This window comes from Brachyistius frenatus, unplaced genomic scaffold, assembly GCF_029030835.1.
Source record: "Brachyistius frenatus isolate BFR_SWC_R1_liver_20210118 unplaced genomic scaffold, ASM2903083v1 Contig_6, whole genome shotgun sequence".
Classification (NCBI taxonomy): Eukaryota; Metazoa; Chordata; class Actinopteri; family Embiotocidae; genus Brachyistius; species Brachyistius frenatus.
In genome coordinates this window covers 5032852-5054219 of record NW_027210605.1, presented here as the reverse complement: position 1 = coordinate 5054219, position 21368 = coordinate 5032852, and the positions used below count along the sequence as shown (strand labels likewise).

General features: G+C 44.2%; 1 protein-coding gene across 2 annotated transcripts; it reads left to right on the top strand.

The window, feature by feature from the left end:
* Positions 1–4274: 4274 nt before the first annotated feature.
* LOC138614245 (rho-related GTP-binding protein RhoA-D-like) lies at positions 4275–21194 on the top strand. Of its 2 annotated transcripts, none has more exons than XM_069687559.1 (5): positions 4275–4369; positions 15460–15615; positions 17634–17754; positions 18841–18971; positions 19110–21194. In XM_069687559.1, the coding sequence occupies exons 2-5, from the start codon at positions 15460–15462 to the stop codon at positions 19281–19283; spliced, it is 582 nt and encodes a 193-aa protein (XP_069543660.1). In that variant the 5' UTR covers positions 4275–4369; the 3' UTR covers positions 19284–21194. The 2 variants fall into 2 exon arrangements, with proteins under 2 accessions (XP_069543660.1, XP_069543666.1); XM_069687565.1 differs by lacking the exon at positions 4275–4369 and adding an exon at positions 5619–5642.
* Positions 21195–21368: the final 174 nt, after the last annotated feature.

Here is a 21368-nt window from a genome sequence, read left to right as displayed (position 1 = left end):
CATGTTGCCATTTGAGTCTACTGTACTCTTATACTATCGTTTTATACCAACAAAAAAAAATAGTCACACAGCCCCAGGCCTTCTACAGATTACAAATGTGTACACTCAATTCTATAATCTGTGTTATGTTTAATAATCTCAAGGTTTTTTTCAACCATGTGACACATGTATGACTTGACTAACATCACACACTTTAGTTTTTCTTAAATTTGTAACCATTGCACTCATGAAAGGTAACCAGGTGGATTGTTTGTGGTGTAGTTTTGGTTTGTAGTCAAGAATGTGAAGCCAGATATCTGCATTATGACGGTCTCCTGTTTGATGTAACGGAAAGGAACCCAAGACAATTGCAACACTATCAAGATGAGTCATGTGGTTGATGATGCGACAATAACAGAAATTACTTCATTTTCAGTGCCACAGCATCACCAGCAAAGCTATCTGAGGTCCAGCGCTACAGTGCACAGTGGATTACTTTCAGAGGCCCACACAGGAAACTCAGTCAGACTTGCACACTGGTGACACTGGACACCAGCAGATGAAGCTCGTTCCAGGGCTTAATGTTTTATTGAATGATTCAGGATATCTGTCTGTTGCCAGCTCAGCAGTTGTACGAATATTAATAGAGAACAACTTTGTTTAAACATCCAGTAAGTGTGTCTCCATGTCCTCAATGTAGCAGTTGGACTTTGACTTCTCTTCCATTGGGGGCGTCTGTACTGTGCTGAAGGATATCAGTTTAAACACTTGACCTGGAAGTTGCTTGTCTTCTTCATATGTTTACACTCTGTAACTTTGTCATTTCAAGGGTCTATTTTGCTAATCTGCTGTCTTGAGGATCCTCCTCATTTGCTCATTCTGATGTTTATTGCCTACGTTTTTCTTTGTCTGAATTGAGAGTTTGTGTACTGTACAGGTTGAAAATCTTATTGAGGAACATTAGGGTTTGTGATATTGGACTCGAAGACTAAAAAGGATTGGACTTGACCCTCGTACTGACATTCAGTTTGGTTCATGCTGGAAATACTTTACTTTACTTTACTCTACTGCAATTTGATGCAACTCAAAATTTCAGACAGAAATATTTCAACTCCACTACATTTATTTGACAGCTTTAGTTGATTTTAAGATAAAGATTTGACAAAATGGATTGTATATCAAACTTTAAAAATACAACACATTGTTTCAGATTAAACCGTTTTGGCCTCCAATGTCTTACGAAAAGCAGTGTCAGTTTCATATGTCTTTGAGTTAACTGCACCACCCAACACTGATTTTCCCCTCTAAAATTCTCACGTGGTTTCATTTCAATAAATATAGGACGATCCAATATCTCACCAAAAATCTAAGATTAGAAAACTTTTCAAAAACTGAAAAGAGACTTGTGGATTGGAACTTTTGTGTTATTCTTCTTTCCTCTCCCAGTAATCATCTGACAACCCCTCAGATTTATCTGCTGCCCCTGTTAATAAAACTGTAAAGTAGTTCAAACTAGCTCCGCCTGCAGCAGCTACAGCAGTAACATGCTGCTTACACACTGACGCTTCACTATTAATAATCTAATGATGTCATAATATATCAATCAGAGGGACCAAACCAGGACTTTTACTTAAACTACTTAATCATTTTGCTGCTAAGACATGCAGTACTTTTTTTTTTTTTTTTATAACCTTCATTTTGGGTGCAAGTGACATTTTTTGTTTTAAATCGGTCCAGTATTAACTAAGAGTGCTTCAGCCGGCAGATTGTTGATGAACAGCAGTGGCCGTAGCTCTTGGTTGCTAATTGGTCAGCCAGTTGCCACAGTTAGTTCAAAAACGATATGTGCACCATCCAGTCTTGCCTCACGACTTACTTACAGAAATAGCATCAGTACCTCTGTGGCACTGGGAGGTGCCATTGTGCACCGTTTTATCTGAAACTACAGTATGTGGGTATTACCATGGAAACTGCAGAGAGCTGTCCAAATGACTGTCAAAGAGCCAGGCTCTCTGTAAGTCTGTATGACTGTATGCAAGTCACACACAGTAGATTCAGCATGATCTTGAAACTTGCGTTTCCAGCCGTACAACAAATAAGTCTTTGCTGGATGTTTTTCTTTGGGTGCAATACAACTCCCTGATTAGACTGGAAAACAGCTGTGTCTTGATATGATAGTGAGTGCCACTGTGGTCTAATAATTTGCGTATTGTGGGTCATGAAATGTTCCTACCTTGGAGCTACTGCTGTGTTTTTACAGTGTACTGCCCTCGGGGGTAAATGAACTTACGACCTCGTAGAGAGAATGGCATGTTGAAAAGCTCAAATCCCTGTTGTGTGATTTCCTGTTGCACTGTGGGAGAAAAGAACTTGGGTCAAAGTCCATTTCCTTATGCAACAAGTAATAGTAACAACAACAACAATGCTTCATTAACAGTAATGATAATGATTATTTAAAATATAAATAATAATCGTTATTATTGTAAATATATTAGCAGCAGCAGAGTAGTGTAATAGTAGCAGTAGCAGTAGGAGTCGTAGTAGTAGTCGTAAAACTACCAGAAAACGATAAGAGGAGGAAGAACACATTATATGAAACATAGAATAACAACAAAACAGCATCTTTATATAAATGATGTCATTATTCTTTAACCGTAAAGGGGAGGGGACGTTTAACGGTTAAATCATTTTCAGCCAATCGCGTGAAAGCGCTGGAATCTCAAACGGCTTGGACACTGTGCTGCGTTCAAGTACAGTTCGGAATTTTCTGATCACAGATGCTCTAACCACTTTTGTGTAGACTATTTTAAAGAATGTAGGCACTAAAAATATAAAAGAAGTCATTCAGTACTTTGGCATAAGTGGGCTATTTTGTGTCAGGATGCCAGACACTAGCCTGATGTTAGCAGAGCCAAATTGACTATATTATGATATGGGTCTGGGTACGCTCCGTTGGGGAATAGCTTTCAGACATTGCATTCTACTCGGCGTAGACCTCGGGTTAATTTTGAAATGATTGGAGCAGCTTTAACCAATCTGTGTGTGCTGAGACTCTGCCACTGCTGCAGCTACCTTTAGAAAATAACACTCGACCTCATCATCATTGTACTTAACCACCGACACTGGTCGCTGATTGGGCTGCCCTTCAGAGTGGCTGAGTGAACTCTTATGCGAGCTCCGTTTCTAGTCTAAAATCACAGTGAAGAAGACTGAAGTTGTGAGCGATAGTCTGATGTAGCCAGGGCAGAAGAGCTGAATAAATGTGATGGCTTTGGGAACGGCTCACAAAAATTACTGGGTTTTTATTATATTTAAATGAGTGATATTTCTATTTTATTTCATTAGAAAACACACAACATTCTGAAAACGTATTGGCTCTTTATCAGGAAGAGTTATCACCTGAGCCAGTTTGGGTGCAAAACTATGCATCATTTTTTGATGTTTTCATATTTGAAATTGAATATACTGCACTGTCACAATTTGTACAATGAGTATATCTCATGGTATTATGCAATAGAAGGAACTGGGAGACAACGTAGTTTGATTTTCTTTGATCCCAGGTATCGTTTTGGGGGGGAGCAATTCTATGATCAAGGAAATGTAAGAAATATGAAACAAAACATTGTCTTTGGACCCGAAACACGTATTGGGGGGTTTGAGTGATATACAAAGAGGGGCGGGGGGGTTGAAGGGAAAACTGGTAGAGAGCATGTCAGTGTTGTCAAATAATGATGGGCTGATACTGCACAAAACCATTTGGTTTGTAAATTGATCTAAGATACTCATAATATAATTTATAATTTAGGTTGTAGATATTCATTTCTAATAGTGCTAACACAGCACATGCAACATTTTTCCAGTACTTCTTTTCTTCAATAAAACCTGACCATGTAAAGAAAGATAGTTTTGTCATAGTTACAATGAGACATGTTAACTATTAATTGAATGACTAAGAATTAATCTACAACTATTCTGATACCCTTTTTTGTTGTTGTTGTTGTTGTTGTTGTTGTTGTTGTTGTTGTTGTTCCAGTCTTTCAAAAGAAGGTTTGTTATATTTATTTGTCATAAAAGATACTAAACTGAATATCTTAGATTATCGGACTGTTGGTCAGATGTAACAAGATGGTGTAGAAATTACAACGTCCAATTTTAATATTTCAGACACAAAACGATTCGAGTAAACTGGTATTGAAAATATATTGGGCAATGGTGTGTTTTGCTTTTCCGAGGGTGCCCTGAAGCAGCACAATGGGAGGGTCTTGTGAGAATCAGTTTGACTGCCTCTCGACTACATCCACTCTGATTACAGCTACTTCAAGGGAAGGCGACGAGCCGGAGGGAAACACGGCGCTCCTCGGTATTTGAAAAGCACAGTCTTCTGCGAGAGGTAAGGAAATTAAAAAAATGTTGCGCATTTTTTAATTTATTTATTACTTTTATCAAACTGAACCGCGGAGAGTTTTCTGGAGTTTGAGGTAGTTAGGTTTGAAGCAGCACGTACCGCTCCGAGTGTTAATAAGCCGAGATACCAGCTGCATCACCTCGGCGGTGTTGAAACCTGTTACTTGTTAGGAAGTTTTCCAGCAGTGTTTCGGGTTTTTTGTTTTGTTTTGGTACAAAAATGTAAAGGAAAGGTGCCATAAACCGGGGGGCACACCTGTTTTGTTCTGTCCAGCCACGTCCTGGTGAAGATAACGGGATTCCTGCCACACAAACCCTGCCCTGTATCTACCCCCGTAATATACTTGATTGCGTAATTTAATTATCTGGACTTCAGTTTTGGAGACGCGCGCGCGCGCGCGCACGAATAGCCGATCTTTAGACGTTGTAAAAAAACAAAAAAAAAAACAAAAAACTTTTATCTGCTCTTTCCTTTTTTGGGGGGGGGACCTGTTCGACCAGCAAGCGACAATTGATCGTTTTGGGTGTTTCTTCCTTTAGACGGGAATTCCAGGAAAACAACAAATATCTAAAAAAAAATTTTTTAAATCGTTCAGGCTACCGAGAAGAAATGAGAGCGAGAGACGGTTTTCATTCGGTCGCACGGTCGAAGAAAAGTCGGTCCTCTTCGCTTGTGAAACTAAATAACAGTTGAAACGTTTTGTCTGTCCCGAGGAAATTCCTCTCTCCGAGTCACCACACCCTTGTTGTGCTGTGCTCGGCTACAGTAGCGCAGACCTTCATATGTCACCGCGAGTTGTTCCCTCGGCCGGGCATGTTCTCCATAACAAAAGTGCAAACCACTGGCACTCGGCGTCAAACCTGCAAAACTCGGCTGTCCTCCAACTGGACTACTCCCCATCTGCGTTTCTGGTTTGTCACACGCACACGGGAGGTTGCAGAGAGGACACGTGTGCAGGATAATAAGGCATAAAACACATTACCCCTACATGCTCCTGGCTTGTGTGTGTGTGTGTGTGTGTGTGTGTGTGTGTGTGTGTGTGTTTGTTTGCAAGCGACAACAAAAATATGGTTGTGAAAGTATGATGTCATTGTATCTGAACAGCTGACTGCTGACCCAGCAGGTAGTGGTCAGAAGTGCTACTCCGTCCTACACGCACCCACTAAAGCGGTGCCGGTGCAGCAGAGGGAGATACGGTGGAAACCCCCCCCCCACCTCCCCCCACCCCTCCCAATCCAAGCTACTTCACACAAAAGACGTGAGTCTTGATGGTGTGGTTTTCCCCGCAAGTGATGTAATTCAGAGCCGCTTCATTAGGGTTGTAAAAGTATTAGAATTACTGTTATTATTTACATGTAGCCAGTCTGTAAATGATGGGGCGGATATATTGATATGCAGAAAGGAAGGAGCCCCCCCCCTCCTCCTCCTCACACACACACACACACACACACACACACACACACACACACACACACACACACTGGATAAAGGTGAAACATTGACATTCGATGTTTTCCGAGGTTGCTGTTTTTTTGGAGCATGCAGTGCATCAACAAGAAAGCTCAAGTTAAATGCATTTATTACAAAATTCCTCTTTTAGTATTTAATGAAAACTAAAAGAATGCAGACAGAACTTAAGCAGTTCAAATATGATGACCTACCTGAAATTAGGCACAGTCGGGTTTCACCTGAGGATTTGTGTTATTTTCAGTGTTGATTCATCTGACTATTACTTTGTTGATGCATCATTTTGTCTATGAATTGTTAGAAAATAGTGAAAAAAGGGCCTGTCGTACGTCGCCAGAGCCCCCGTCAACAATGGGTGTGTTTTTTTGCTTTAAGGCTGCCGGGCCACCCCTGACTAAGGATTTATCTGGTTGAGTAGTTGCTGTTACTTCAAGCACTCAATTAGTTGTCGCATGATTAAGATGTTAATGAAATTATTTGCATCTACATTTTGGGAGCATCAGAAAGTAGTTTGCGTTCCAGGAGCGCAAAAGGATGTTTGTACGGTAGCGTTGTTTACGCCGTGCTACTTTACAAGAAATACAAAACGGTAACGACGAGCACTTTAAATTTAAATGTTCCAAGCAAACGCATGAAGCACGAAGACAAAAGCTGACGACGGATACAGTTTGCTTGTTAACTTAAGTTTGATTGATTGTTTAATCCACTGATTGTTTCAGATCAATACCATTTGCCTCAGCTAGCTGTGTAATACATTTACAATCGTAAAACATGGTGGCGTCCTGCTGTGTTCTGTAGGGGGGCTAACAAAAATAAATACACATTTATGACTCCTTTAGCTTTAGTGTAATGGAACGGGCCTAATTTCACACACACACACACACACACACACACACACACAGATCAACATATGCAGTGCTTAGTATTGTTTAGGCAGCCGCTCCTGACTCAACTAACCTGACGGCGAGAGGAAACCCTCGGGGTTCAGGTGACTGACCAGCTGAACAACGATGTGCTTTGAAGATATCGTGGTAACAAATGACCGAAATATTCCAAATTTTCAAAAAACCGCCATGACACACGCGCCTTTGATTGGAATTGACTTAATTATGCGCGTCTCCGATCTTCAGCACGTGAACTTTCGTTCCTCCCGCCGTATCGAGGCCACGCAGACGGATGAATAGTTTAGTAGGTCAGTGTGAAAGCCGTCACGAAAGACCATTATGGACGGAAAGCTGCACGTCCGCCCGCGTAGCCGAAGGCCATTTCGCGCCGGTTGTCGCACCTCATTTGGTCCCTCTTTGAGTTACGACCGACCCACTATGAGGTTTTTCTTTTCGCCGACTGATTCGGGAAGTAGCGCGTGGACAGCGGAGGGATTGTTCAGATGGCGGTTGTTGTTGTTGTTGTTTTGTTTTTTTGGCCACCCCACCCCCCCCACTCGCAGTCTTCGTCATCCCATCGTTGGGTTCTAGGTGTTTATCAAGGCCGAGGTGTTCAGACACGATGCTCCACAGTACCCCCCCCCCCCCCCCCCCCGTCTCAGATTCGTGTGGACAACTTTCCACCAGCAGTGATTTCCAAGGGAGCCGGCGTCCTTCTGAAAACGGATTTGACCGCAAACAAATGGCTCGTCGTGTCGGTTGTTTTGCGCAGCGAGCTCAGGAAAACGTTTGGCCGTTTCTGTTTTCCCATCATTTGTCTGCGGCTGACAAACATGTCCGCGTGGAAAATTGTGCCCGCAGGCGGTGGATCACGCACAGGCAGCAGGCAGACAAAGTCCTCTTGGTAGAAAAAAACAAAAACAAACGATAATCTCCCTGAGAGTTTCCTGTTTGGATCTTGAGGCTTGCAGTTTCAGAAAGCCTTAAAAGGATAAACTTTTTTTTTTTTTTTTTTTTTTTTTAAACATTCACAACAGTCCCCCTTAATTCTGTCGTGGCTACAAGGAAAAGTTGTGGTGCTCTCTGGTTGATTTGTTCTCTGCCGCCGATGTCTTAATCGTTGAAGTCATTTCAAACCAAAGCAGTAAAAAAAAAAAAAAAAAAAAAAAAGAGACTATTTCCAAAGTCTTTTTAATTTCTGCTGCTTTTCTTTCTAATTGTAACTGAATATTTGGGGTTTTCGGGCAAAGGAATTTAAAGAAGTTATTTTTTGTCATTTTATTTACACAAAATTAACAGATGAATCTAGAAAATAATCCACTGGTTCATCAATCATGAAAATATGATCTATTTGAAAAACTACCTAAATATTTATTTCACTTTGGTTTTTTTTTTTTTACAGTTGTGAACAAGGAACTTGAGTATATGGGGATAGAGGTGGAGAAAGAAAGAAAGAAAAAATCGATTTACTTAAGTATTGCAATTCTTTGCCTATCTACTGACCTACTGACTTCTCGAGGGATATTTTTAACGACAGATTTTTTTTTATTTTTTTTTTGTCGACGAGGCTTTAACAGCCGAGAGGTTTACAGCAAGTTTACGCCGCAAGCGTATCTTCCCAGCTGCTGTAACTAGGCCGCAGCTGTTAATGGGATGTGTCGCGTCATTAACATTTCATATATGCTATTCATCGGGTTTTGGGATCGTAGATGCCGAAAAACCGTATCGTCTCCCGTCTTTTTGGCCAGCAAAAAGGTCATGAAACACCTTTGACTTCACGTTGTTTTCGCCCTCACTTACTTCCAAGCGTTGATGATTTGATGAGCCTCTTTTTTTGTTGTTGTTGTTGTTGTTGTTTTTCTTAAAGATTCCGATTTGACGCCGGACGATAGAATGCTAAAACACCCTTAAGGTTTCACGCAGCTTCGCAGACGGACTGGAAAGAAGAGAGAAGTCGTGCTGGTGTCGGAGGCGGTCGAGGCGGCGTGCGTGCGCGCGCGCGTGGGCTTTTCATTTGCAGCTTTCGTTTGTGCTGCGTATGTGAATCAGGAAGAAGGCATGCAGCAGCATCCTAAGGATACGCAACATTAGCTCCCTGATGGTGACATCACACTGCAACACGGAGGGAGCGGGGAGGGGGGGGGGGGATGGGATGAGATGAAGGCGGCGAGAGAGCCTGGAGGCGGATGGGTAGAAGGAGAAGCAGCTGAAGGAGCAAACGGAGCAGGGAAAGATCGCGTCCAGCCGAGGCGGCGCGCGTCCCTGCACGTGCACACTTTATAATCTTGGTCACAGCAGCCTTGAGCGCGAGGCGTTCGAAAGCGGAAATGCATTCCTCGTTTCCCAACCAAGTCCTGATTTAGCCGTGTTCCCAAGTCAGCCCATGACTAATTCATCCGTTTTATTTATTTCGTACCCGCGGAATATTAATCAAAGGCCCGCCTTAGTACATGTTTTAATATTATGAAGTTCCCCCCCCCCCCCCCCCCCCGTATCTGTTGCTGGTGCTGCGGCTCTCTAGTTTTGACCAACACGCCGCCGCTCTCTCTCCTTTTGACGTCCCCGTCCGTCTGCGGATAATTCTTTGTGATATTTCTCTCTCTCTCTTTTCGTCCTCTGCTCTGAGCCGAGCTGTGCGCGCTGTGATAAATTGGGCTGTGGGAGTCTCAATGGCTCTGTCCTATTTTGGGATCCAGCTAGGTTCTCTGGCTACGGCCGCCTCTCTGGCCTGGATCCTGAGCAGCCGCTTCTGGTCTCGAGTCGGATTTAACCTTGAAAAGTTGAGCTGGCTTTAACTTCCCTGCGACAATTTCTTTAATCAAACCCCGGGTGAAAAGTTGCTGTTTTGTAAGAACAACAAAATATCAAAAGTATTTTCAACACCACAATAAATGAATGTTGCACTGGTCATTTCATTCCACAGCACCTGTCACTTTCCATCCATCGTCCAAGCTGTATTTATTTATCTTTATCTTTATTTTATTTGTTTTTGTGTATATAGTCCCTGTGTGTGTATTTATTCTTTTAGTGCTCTTATTTTTTTTTCTAAAATAATAATTTTTGTATCCATCTTATTTCGTTTATTTCATACGTATTGGTAAATTTGTTTATAGTGTGTAAATGCTGCTGTGACCAACTAAATTTCCCCACTGTGGGATTAATAAAGTCTAATCTATCTATCTATTTTCCAGCTACATCCTAATCAGGTTTTTGTGCCCCCAGTTTGATCATGTATGTTAAAATATGTATATATTTTAATTGTATATTTGATGGTTTTTTTTGGTTTTTTTTTACATTGTACAGCTCCACAGTGCAAAATTAAATAGGTCTACATTTAATATTAATAAAGCAGTCTGAGAACGTTGGTCAATTGAATTGGTCTGCGTTAAGTGCAGCCTGCGTTTCCCCTACATGGTCTCTCTTAAAGGTGAATTCCAAACATTTTACACTTTTAAGTTCTGCTTCCAGTTCTTTGGGAGTTCTACTACATACAGTATGTGAAAAATGCTGGATGCAGTTTTCTGTGGCTCCAGAGAGAGCTGTGCGATATCTCAAGTTTCTATTGACCCCCCATTAGCATTACACACCCAAATCGCCAATCGAACTGTCAATGGTGAAGTTGGATTGTAGGTAATGCCAGGTTACACTAAAGAGATGTGCTATAAAAAAAAAAAAAAAAAAAAAAGACAATAAAAGTCTTTCTGCACTGATTTTTATCACTTTTTAAAAACTGCCCATTATGAGCTTGATAGTAAATCAGAGCACTCTGGTGATGATTTGTAGATCTGCAACTAACAATTATTTTCATCATTTAATCTGCTGGAGGAATTGTTGGGTTCCTCTGTATTGTAAAGTTGTGTTGTCAGGACTTTACGTTGTTTGTAAAGTGCCTTGAAATAACCCGTGTTGTGATTTGGTGCGAGATAAAGATAAGATAGAAGATTGAATTGATTATTTTCTAGATTAATCAGAATCAAAGTTACTTGATCAAAAAAAACATAATGCTCATCACAATATTTTTTTCCAAAACCCAAACATACTTTTTTTTTTTTTTTACTATGACAGAGCTGCAGCGAATAATTGATCAATATGTTATTTGATTGACAGGGGAGGGGGGAAAAAATTCCGCAGCTATTTTGATAGCTAATTGTTTAAATTGTTTTTGTTTTTTTAAATGATGCCAAACATTACACAAGCATTTCCAAGTTATATTTCTGAGATTTCAAACAAAAAAAAAAAGCAATTTAAGGACATCATTGTGGTTTTTATGAAATATATCACTTTTTTTTTTTTTTTCATATTTCTTTTTGTTTTCTAGATGAAACAATCAATTACTTGAGAAAATCATTTTTAGATTAATTGAGTGAGCACCTTTTAGAAAGTAGGTGAAATAGGTGCAAAGCGACCCGGTTGTAATAGCATGCTGCTCTTCACTGGCAGGTGATACTGCTGGCAGCACATCTGCACATCAACAGAATAACTTTTATGAAACCACATTCAGCAACGTCTATGTTGTCTTTTGTACATGTGCTTCCCCCCGCCCTCCCCCTCCCACCCGTGTATACGTGTTCACACACGGGGCTCTTTATGGTAATCTGTGGTATGTATGATCTGTCCTGAATATTTCAACCAGGAGAAAGAGAGATGAAGATGTGTGTTTAGAAGAAGAAGGGTGAGGGGTGTTGAGCTTAGGTGAGAGATTGCTCACGGCTCATGTCCTCCCAAATTCATACCCAGTCAAGACGGTGTTGTGCGCCCGGTGACTCGTCATCACGTGGAATGTGCTGCGTTCCTCCGACCGATCGGAGTGTCAATATCTGAAGAGCAAACACGCAGTTCATACTGCAATAGCTGTTTGTTCATGCAGCGCCGGGGAAGCGTGCAGTTCGTTCACGGTTGACGTGGACGTCCAGGCAGAGCCTAGATAATAACCGGGGAGAGGTTGTTGTTTTTTATTATATAAGCATGCGGTCACACGCGGGTCTGCTGAGCTGCTAAAATCCTCTTCATCTTCTTATAATTCCATAATTCTGCATTTAACCTTTTCTGTCCTTGTTGTAAAACTTCGGGCAGTTTCTGAAGGGAAGGTGGGAGATGTTGTTTCTCCCTTTTTCCTCTTTCTACTTCAAACCAAAGTTGGCGACTTAAAGGAAACGGTTGTCTTCTTGACACGTGTTGGAATTTAGGGATGGGCATTTCAAGTAAAACTACTATTTGAAATTCGCTCGGAGCTATTTGAGCCACACGCGCGCGCACACACACACACATATATAAAGAGATAGGCCGTTTGCTCGGTGTTGTGTGTGCTTAGCGGTGGAAGGCTTGTATGCCAGCTTTACCTGCATGGTTTGCACCGCACCTCCTCTTTGTTTATTTATTTATTTATGTATTTATTTTACAGAACTTTCTGACCGCTGCAGTCGTCCCTGCATGCCCCCCCCGCGTTCGTACCGGGACATCTAACACCGGGAATATCTTTACCTGCAAACCTCCGGACCCCTTGAAAGCAGCGCGTTGTTCTTATTTAACATCCAAAGTCTTTTAGGTTGGATTTGTTTTCTTTTTCTTTTCCAACGCAACTTAAGGCAGGTGATGAGAATTGTGCGGTTACGACCGATAAACAAGTACATCCGACGTGTTGTCTAGCGTTTCGTACTACAGGGCATCACATCTTGGCGAACAATACGATACGGCACGCTCCAAATGCAGCTGAATGAAATCGGCAGCAATTTCAAGGTGCGCTTCATCTGCAGAGTTTTACTGCAGATGAAGAGAGGTGTTTTGTTTGTTTGTTGTTGTTGTTGTTGTTTTTTTTTGAACCCAAAGCAGCTGTGGTGGCGTTGAGCTCCGCAGCACACATTATTCATTGAAACAACCGTCTTATTCCACTAACTAAACTAAACGGCAGCTCTCCAGTCGCCTCACCCACTCGCAACGCTGCGGCCGTCCCACCGTTTCGGCAGAGCGCAGCGGGACGCTTCACAGCAGCCGGCCCGCTCGGGACGAAGCACGAAATGATTGGGAACGCTTTGTTCCCTCAACGGGTCGGCGCGAATTCATTTACGTGCGGCCCGTACGTATTAATAATCAGACGGGTCACCTTAAGTGCGGGGGCGGGGGGCCTGGTGTAAATGCCTTCAGCGTGCTGACCCATATGATTAAAGGCCGGTTGATAGGTTTGAGAAGAGGCGACGTTTTGTACGTTTCTGCCCCTCGCGACGCTCCCCGAGGCGTTTCATGTCACGTTTACCCCCCCCCCTCCGATTACCGATATCCTGATCGATAAGGCCGGCCGACGTTGTTACCCACCACTGCGGGTTTGAACTGCTGTCATCGTCAGACGTGACCCCGTCTCTTTTGAGGCGGGCGTGCAGGTGCTGGCGGCTCACCGCTCGGACTGCCGTCTTTGAACGCAACGTTTGGTGTCCCATCCTGCGGCTGCTTGGTCCACGACTCCCGTTTTGCTGCTTCGGTGGTGGTTCTGTGTGCGATTTTAATTATTCATCGAGCATATTTCAACTCCCCCCCCCCCCCCCACCCCCAGTTAATTTATGTTTCCCCTGCGTCGGCGGACGACCACTAACCGCGGCGTAAAATCCAGGGCGCGCTCAATTATTAATCGTTCAATATAACACAACGTAGAGTGTCATAATAAAAAAAATAAAAAGTAAATAGCCGCGAGGACCGACAGATTATATCCGTAGGAGCGTTTCATTCACTTTTTATGAGGTTAATAATACTGTATTTTAATATAACCACTAAAATTGAAGTATCTCGAGATGCAGCCGTATTCACTGGAAGGCAATTCTGTGGAAAAGTTTGTTGCGGGTCGGGTCAACTTAATATCTATCAAATTCACACTAAATAACACAAACTTCGCAGCGCGAGTGGCGTCTTTGCTCGAGTCCTCGCACAACGCGCCTGTGCTTTAACAAACACAAAAAGCTCAAGCGGAAACCACGCGCCGTCCAAATTCACCAACAGGAAGAGATGGCGGCGGCCCCCACCCCTCCACCCCCTTTGTGCAATGAAGCTTATTTGAACTGACCCGAGGGCAGAAACTCAAAAAGAGGAAGAACGAAGGGGAAACCGCAGGACCGGTGAAGCCCGGCGGTCCTTCCTCCTTCGCGTCCTCGCTCGGGTGCCGCGGTCGTACCGGGAAGTTACTTCCGGGGGAGCAGAGAGAGGAGCGAGGGAGGCCGAAGACGACAGCCTGGGGGCGGGGGGGGAATCTACGAGATGCACACCCAATGATTAACTCTTCTTATTTAGGGGAAGAAGACCTTAAAGAGTCTCTGTTCCTGTCCTCGTCCCCCGGCACGGCGTCCCCACGCAGACGCATCGAGGCAAAGTAAAAGGGTCCCTTATCCCCCAAAGAGCTCCCCGCTGCGAGAGCCGTCGTCAATAAGCTGCATTATTTCACCGGAGCACAACATCTGCAGGGCTGGCCCCATTTGCTGAAAGCTCGCCGTGGCCGCGAGTCACACACAACACGCGCGCGCGCATTTCTGCACGCGTGTTTTGTGTGCATCTTCCCTCCGGCGGTGACGGCGTGACGTACGGAGCGGCAGCGGGCCGCTATCACAGAGAACAGGTGGCTCTCCCCGGAGACAAACCGACAACTCGCTGGCCTGATTTAATGTGTGGGAGAAAGAGAGAGGGAAAAAAAAAGAAAAAGAAGCAAACTGAACAATTGTCTCTTTATTGGCGCGGTGAAAATGGAAGCCGTTATCGCAGCGAGTGGAGGTGAACGCCCGATAGTTTTGTTGATTCGTAACGGTGAGTCCGGAGGTTTTTAAAACGGGCCGCTCCGGTTTCTTGACGCTCCCGACGGGGAAGCGCGGGAACGTCTCTCGTTCGCTCCGTGAGCCCCCGCGGCGACCGGTTCGTTTGGCTGCGGGGGGGGTTTAAAGAAAGCGCTGGACACCCGGGATGTTATCACGCGTCAAGCAGCGGACGGCCGTTTGTTTAGACGGCAGCCGGCAAGTCCAAAACTCGATCTCGTCATAAGTCTCCGCCGGTTTTGGCTCGTTCTAACTTTTACCTGCCGGTTTGGTGCCGAGCGCTTCCGAGTACAATCAGGGTTTTTTGGTTGGTTTTTTTTCGAGCTTTGAAAGACGCTATAAAAGCCAAGTAGTGCCGGGGGGGGGGACTGTAGAGTCCAGTGATAAATCCTAGTGAGTTCATCACTAGGATTTCAGCATCCTTCATTGTGCGTGCGTGCGTGTGTGTGTGCGTGTGCGTAATCCACCCCCCCCCCTCCGAACCGGTTAAGAGCTGTAAATCACTTGGTCGCGGGGGGGTTGTATAAGTGACGCGTTTTAACGATCGTTATTGATGTGATCGTGTGACGGAGGGTGTGTGTGTGTGTGTGTGTAGAGCACCGGGGGCCGCAGCGGTCCCCGAGTCCGGGGCTCACCTCCTGGTCCCTTCCCTCCCACTGCTTTTTTTTTTTTTTTTTTTTTTTTTGAGTTTGGCGCTGAACCGTCAGCCGGGCTGTTTTTCCACCTCGCACGCGGCCCGGGAAGAGGGTGCGGCTCTAAAACGCACTTCGATCATCCCCCCCCCCCGCCCCTCAGCTCTTACTCTATTTTCGGTTTCATTCTTTCACATCTCCCCCGTTTAAAAAAAGAAAAAGAAGAAAAAAAAAGACTCGATTCTCCCCGTTCGCCGGGTGTTTGGCACCTCGGCGCGCAGACCAATCGCATTTGATTCTGTTTGCAGATGGCTGCTATCAGGAAGAAGTTGGTGATAGTCGGGGATGGTGCGTGCGGGAAGACCTGCCTGCTCATCGTCTTCAGTAAGGACCAGTTCCCGGAGGTGTACGTCCCCACCGTGTTTGAGAACTACATCGCCGACATCGAAGTGGATTCCAAACAGGTACACTACGTTTAAAATGTCTCCCTTTTTTTTTTTTTTTTTTGCTTGCGCGAGAACAGCGATTCCCAAACCTACAGTAACGCCAGGCTTTACCCGGCGGTACGGCAGCACTCCGCCAGGCCCGGGTCAAAACTCGAGTCAAAAAAAAAAAATTGCTATTTAAATGAATTTTAGCACAGACGACAGGTATGACGCAGAAACCCCGTCGTACGACAGTGACGTCAAAATGGCTCGTTAATCATTTTAAATACGAGCCGCGCGGGGTCATTTGAGGGTAGCCATTTCATTTACCTTAACGCTGCTTTTCTCACGACACTTGTAGTCATTGGTTACTTCACTGTCAAGAGATTTAACATAAAGCCGACGTGATAAGCTTCTGACATCCAAGACATCCTTGTGCTCCAGCGCAGTTCTGTGTATCAGAACTCTTGTTTTTTTGGGGTTTTTTTTTTTTACCCTGTGCTGACCCACTGGGTCGACCCCTTGATTACGATCTACCGGACAACACCATTTATACAGTGTATTAAAAGGTAGCGCCACCTTAACCAGCTCCAACAGTAAATCGCAGATGTAAAGATTTGCCACTCATCTGCATTCAGCGCCAGAATGAGTACTTAAAGTACTTTTGCTGAAGTAGGATTTTGAACGCACGTCTCTTGCTTCTGTTGGAGTACATTTGCAATGTCGCATTTCTGTGCGTATCTTTAACCTCTGATAATCACGAATGATACTCGGGAGCCTGCGGGGTTTATGTGACACTGTTGACCCTGTTGGTTGTGAAACATGTGCCCTTTTTAAAACTGATGGCGATTAGTGCGTAATGTGGGAATATCCTTGGGCCATTTCATTGTTTTAAGCAGCAGCAGCAGCAGCCAGCCAGCCAACAACAGGAAATGGATCAGTGCCACCTTCCTGTGCAGGGTTGGGAAACCCCCCTCCACCCCCCTTCTCGTACATCATGACTAATGTTCCATTTCCTGTTCCTGTTTCCTGTGCTGTAAAATCTGGGATCAGCTGGTTGAGACTTCGCCTGTATGGTATAAAGTTGACTGTACAGATCTCTCTGCTGTGGTATACATATTTTTTAAAAAAACTGTAGTGATATATTTTTACAACAAGTCTGTGCCACTGTTCAACCCATAGCTTCTGCCTATTGTTTTATTATATTAAGTTGTGAAGTACAGCAACCAGGAATATGGATGAGCCCCAGGAGGCCGACTCCTGAGAGACACCTAGTGGTGAAAGAGCCAAACGCAGCAGATTTAAGGTTTGCCATGGTGTGGAGTTGCTCCTTTTCAGATACAAGACGCGGTACTGCTGCCGTCCTGTGATAAACGACCTCCCTGCGGTAGACTATAAGTGAGAGCATGCCGTGTGCTGCCGAGGTATGTAGTTTAGGAGCCAACAAGAACGGCTCGACGAGACACGAGTGCTGCGGGGACATCAGAAAAGTCCAGATGAACTGCCGAGTTACTGTAGTTGCCCTCTGGGGGACGATTAGGACGGTCTGGGCCCAGTCCTCGGCAGTAGCCAGGCGCGTGTTTTCCAGCCGCCATATCCACCCGATACAGGGGAACGGTATAGGTCAAGATTACAGCTCAAGCTAAAAGGCCACAGTCATTTTCAAGAAACTGTTGTGCTTTTTAAAAAGAGCTGTGATTTTTGTATGAAACGACACTTCCGGGCTACTGTGTACTAAGCGTCCCCATACGGTTGCTTTGGGGGGGGGTGCATTGTGGCAACGCAACGCTTTCGAGTGCTTTTTGCCGGGCATTCGTTTTATTTAGAGTAGGTCAGACACTCCGGGACTGCTAACCGTTTGATTAACAGCCTGAAGCCCTGGGGGGGAGGGGGGGACCTCCACCTCTGGGGAGTTGTTCTTAAGCCCGGAAGCGGAGGAATACATTTGCCGTAAATGTTTTTTTTTTTTGGTGTGTTTCTGTATTCTAAGTGTGTACGTCCCACCTTATTTCATAATGCGACCCCCTTTTGTTGCCGTGTTTTCTCCCTTCCCTCAGGTGGAGTTAGCGCTGTGGGACACAGCAGGTCAGGAAGACTACGACAGACTGAGGCCTCTCTCGTACCCCGACACCGATGTTATCCTCATGTGCTTCTCCATAGACAGCCCCGACAGTTTAGGTAAGACGCTCGGTCACCTCCCCAACCAGGACGTAGGTAACATTTGAAGTGATTACGGCGCTGCAGCCTGAGTCATTTTTTGTCAAATTTAAAGGGGGAAAACTCTCCAACTTAATGTTTGATAATTGTTTTGATTTATTTTTGGAAGAATATTTTTTTTTTTTGGGGGGGGGGGGGCATTTTGCCTTTCTTTGACAAGGCGCAGGGAGACGTGCGTGACAGAGAACTGAACCGTTAATGTTCCAGTTATTACCCGTTTGTACAGCTTATTACTATTATTTATATCCTCGACACGTTCTGCCCTTCTTTGTGGGGTTTTTTTTTTTTTTTTTTTTCTCGTAACAAATCATTTTAATCTTGTCTGGAGGCCTAATGAAAGCAATGATCCACTTTATAAAAAAGATAAATGCTTCTTCATGTGTGCAGATTGTATATATTTTTGGTGTTTTAATTAACCCTGCTGCTGTCACTCCAAAAATATATGACTGTTAGACAGCGACAGCACTTTAACTCAGTAAACGGAACGTTCAAATTTAAATACACAAAATTATTTATTTTTTTCAAATGAATTTGAAGTTAATTAAATATTCTATAGTCGGTATAGTAATCAAAGATTCGCCCGGATGGACTGTGGCACCAGGAATCGACTTTTATGGTCTCAGCTGTTTCCTCAGTAAAGAATATAACTTCACTGCGGTTGTTGGGTATCATTACAAAATCTGTCACGTGTATTCCAGGTTCGAATCTGCTCTTCGCCCTCAAATACCCAAATCAAACAATCAAACGTGTCTCGTTTGTTAAAACTTCAGCTGGTTTTGTTTTTTTTCTTCTCCCACAGTGCTTTGATATGAGCAATAACACAGATGGTGTCCCTACTCTGTCACATCATGGCATCTCCTCCCAGATTTTTGGCTAGCAGACTCAGACCATGTATCAGCCAGGGGTCAGTGATCTCTTAGTGATTGTATGGACAGTCACAGGGGAAACTCTCCCAGCTGTCCTTGTAGGGGGGTAAAATGTCTGGGATCTACTTTGCTGTGTGACTTTTTTTTCTTTTTTTTTATGTCATTTTTCCAATTCTTTCAGAGAACATTCCTGAGAAATGGACACCTGAAGTGAAACACTTTTGTCCCAACGTCCCAATCATCCTGGTGGGCAACAAGAAGGACCTCAGGAATGATGAGCACACGCGCAGGGAGCTCGCCAAGATGAAGCAGGTGTGTGTGTGTGTGTGTGTGTGTGTGTGTCCGTGTTGATGGCAACGGACCGTCCCCGGAGCTAATCGGCCTCCCTTTTTAACGTCCGCGCACAAACGCTGAATTTTAACCTGCTGTCTTGTGCACGAAACCTCCTAGGAGCCGGTCAAGTCCGAGGAGGGCAGAGACATGGCCAACCGCATCAGTGCCTTCGGCTACCTGGAGTGCTCGGCCAAGACCAAGGACGGCGTGCGGGATGTGTTTGAAATGGCCACCAGAGCAGCACTGCAGGTCCGCAAGCGCAAGAAGAGGGGCGGCTGCCAGCTGCTGTGAAAGGGCAGAGTGGGGGTGGCCACAATCAGCACCTGAGGGAGGGACTTCCCGCTCCCTCCTCCGGCACACAGAGCAAACTTAGAGAAACCTTAAATCAACGGCTTCCATGGACGATACTTACTTCAAAAATGCAGATAAGCCACAGGCAAATATGAGAGACTGACACACCTGTTTAAAAGCAAAACAAATCAGCCTTTTTTTTTTTTTTTTTTTTTTTTTAAACTGTTTCGTCTGCGACTCGTACTCCACTACTGCTTGTTTCCTGTTTACTTTTCCTCCACCAGCACACCCGCCTGTATGTGTGACTCGCGCACTCCCCCTCTAGGTATGAATGTATGTTTTTATTTATATGTGCATATACTTTACAGATATGTCCTGCATCTGCCTCTGTGTTACGACTGTTTACAGAGAAGGGTCTTGTGCCCGACATGCCCACTGGCTGACAGTTTTAGATTTCCCGCTTCTCTTGTACTTTGCATGTGCCACTCGGGTCTACTTTTATACGTGAGCTTCGATCCCGGTCCCTTAGCCGTTTCCTATACCACTAATAATTTGACACCCTGAAAGTTTTAGCTCACCAAGCGCTGTGCCAGCAGAGCTCTGCTGTCCACAGCTTTCTCTTCCGACACAAAGGACTAAATTTAGAGCCTGTTCACTGCATTATTCCATTGAAACCTGCACAAACTGAAGCAGCAGCAGTGCCTATTTGTATGGAGAGCTTTTGGACCGCACCTCGGTCTGTCCCTCGACCATGGCATGGCGATAGCTTAAACTGGCACTGGAGACAGTGGTCTATTGTTATGGACACAATGCTCGCAGTCACGCTCACACTGGCTTCAGCAGACGTCACCAACGCCTTCCCCCAGCGAGTCCTGCCTCCTGTCTGAACGCTGTCCTGTTTCAGATCCAGTGCACAGTCACACATCACTGTGGACTGGATTTACTGAGGATGAATGCACACTTTATACAGCCATATTGATATTATTTAATACAGGCCTATTCTGTGTATTCAATTTTTTTATATATATAAAATGCCCAACTGACAAATTGATTGGCAGCTAAAAAAAAATAAAAAAAATGTCATTACCAATGTGCCATCTCCTCAGATTGACTAACTAAGAGTAGATCTGTTGGCCAATTGAAATTAGGGCTTTGATGGCGCGTAATAGCCCTTTATTTGACAGTACAGGGACATTCCTTGAAATGCGATTGGACAAACAAAGGCTATCTGAGGGCGTAGCCAATGTCTGGCGACAACAAGTAGCCCTCAGAGATAGATTGAAATGGGTCCAAATGAACGGGGGTTGTGTAGTCTGGGAGTAACAGCGGTGCCTTTTGGCTATATGCTGAAACGGTAAATAAATCAAAAGTACACCTGATGCATTATATGTGCTGCTCACAGCAGATGTAAACCAGAATTTGTAACAGAACTGTAATGAAAAGCCTGAGCGCCTACTTAGTCAGTGGGTTGCAAACATAATTTAAACTGTAGATTAACCAGACATGTGTTCTCATAACTGATTGAATCGTAAAACCACTTCGTGTCCGAACTCGCCGTCCTCTGACGCAGTTCACGAGTTCTTCTCTAAAACAAAGAGAAGTGAAGTCCATACTTCCTAGAAAACCGCCCTGAACGCTTTCCGCGGAACTGTATCTAAACGGTCACTACATTGATCTGCCGCCACCACAAGCTTCAACTGTTGTTTTCTTTCTGCCCAGCACATTCAGATCCACAGCGATCAGAATGTGGTGGGCCTGGGCTAATACCTGGACAGTGCCTCTGTCTTAAAATGTCAAACTCCACAGTTCAAGAGAAAATGTTGATTGTGAAGATGCTTTACAAACAGGGGTGGGGATGTGATGAATGTCTGGATGAGACAAACATGTTAATAAAGTATTTTTGAAATACTACTTCATCTTAACTGGGTTGGTTTTGCAGTTCCAGTTTTAATGCATTTCAAAGAACACTCAGTCCATGTATACCTATTACATATTAAAAGTACATCAAAGGCTATTACATGGTTTTTATGCTATTCCTTGGTATCAAAATCAAAATCTGATTCCACAAAAAAAAAAAACTCTCCT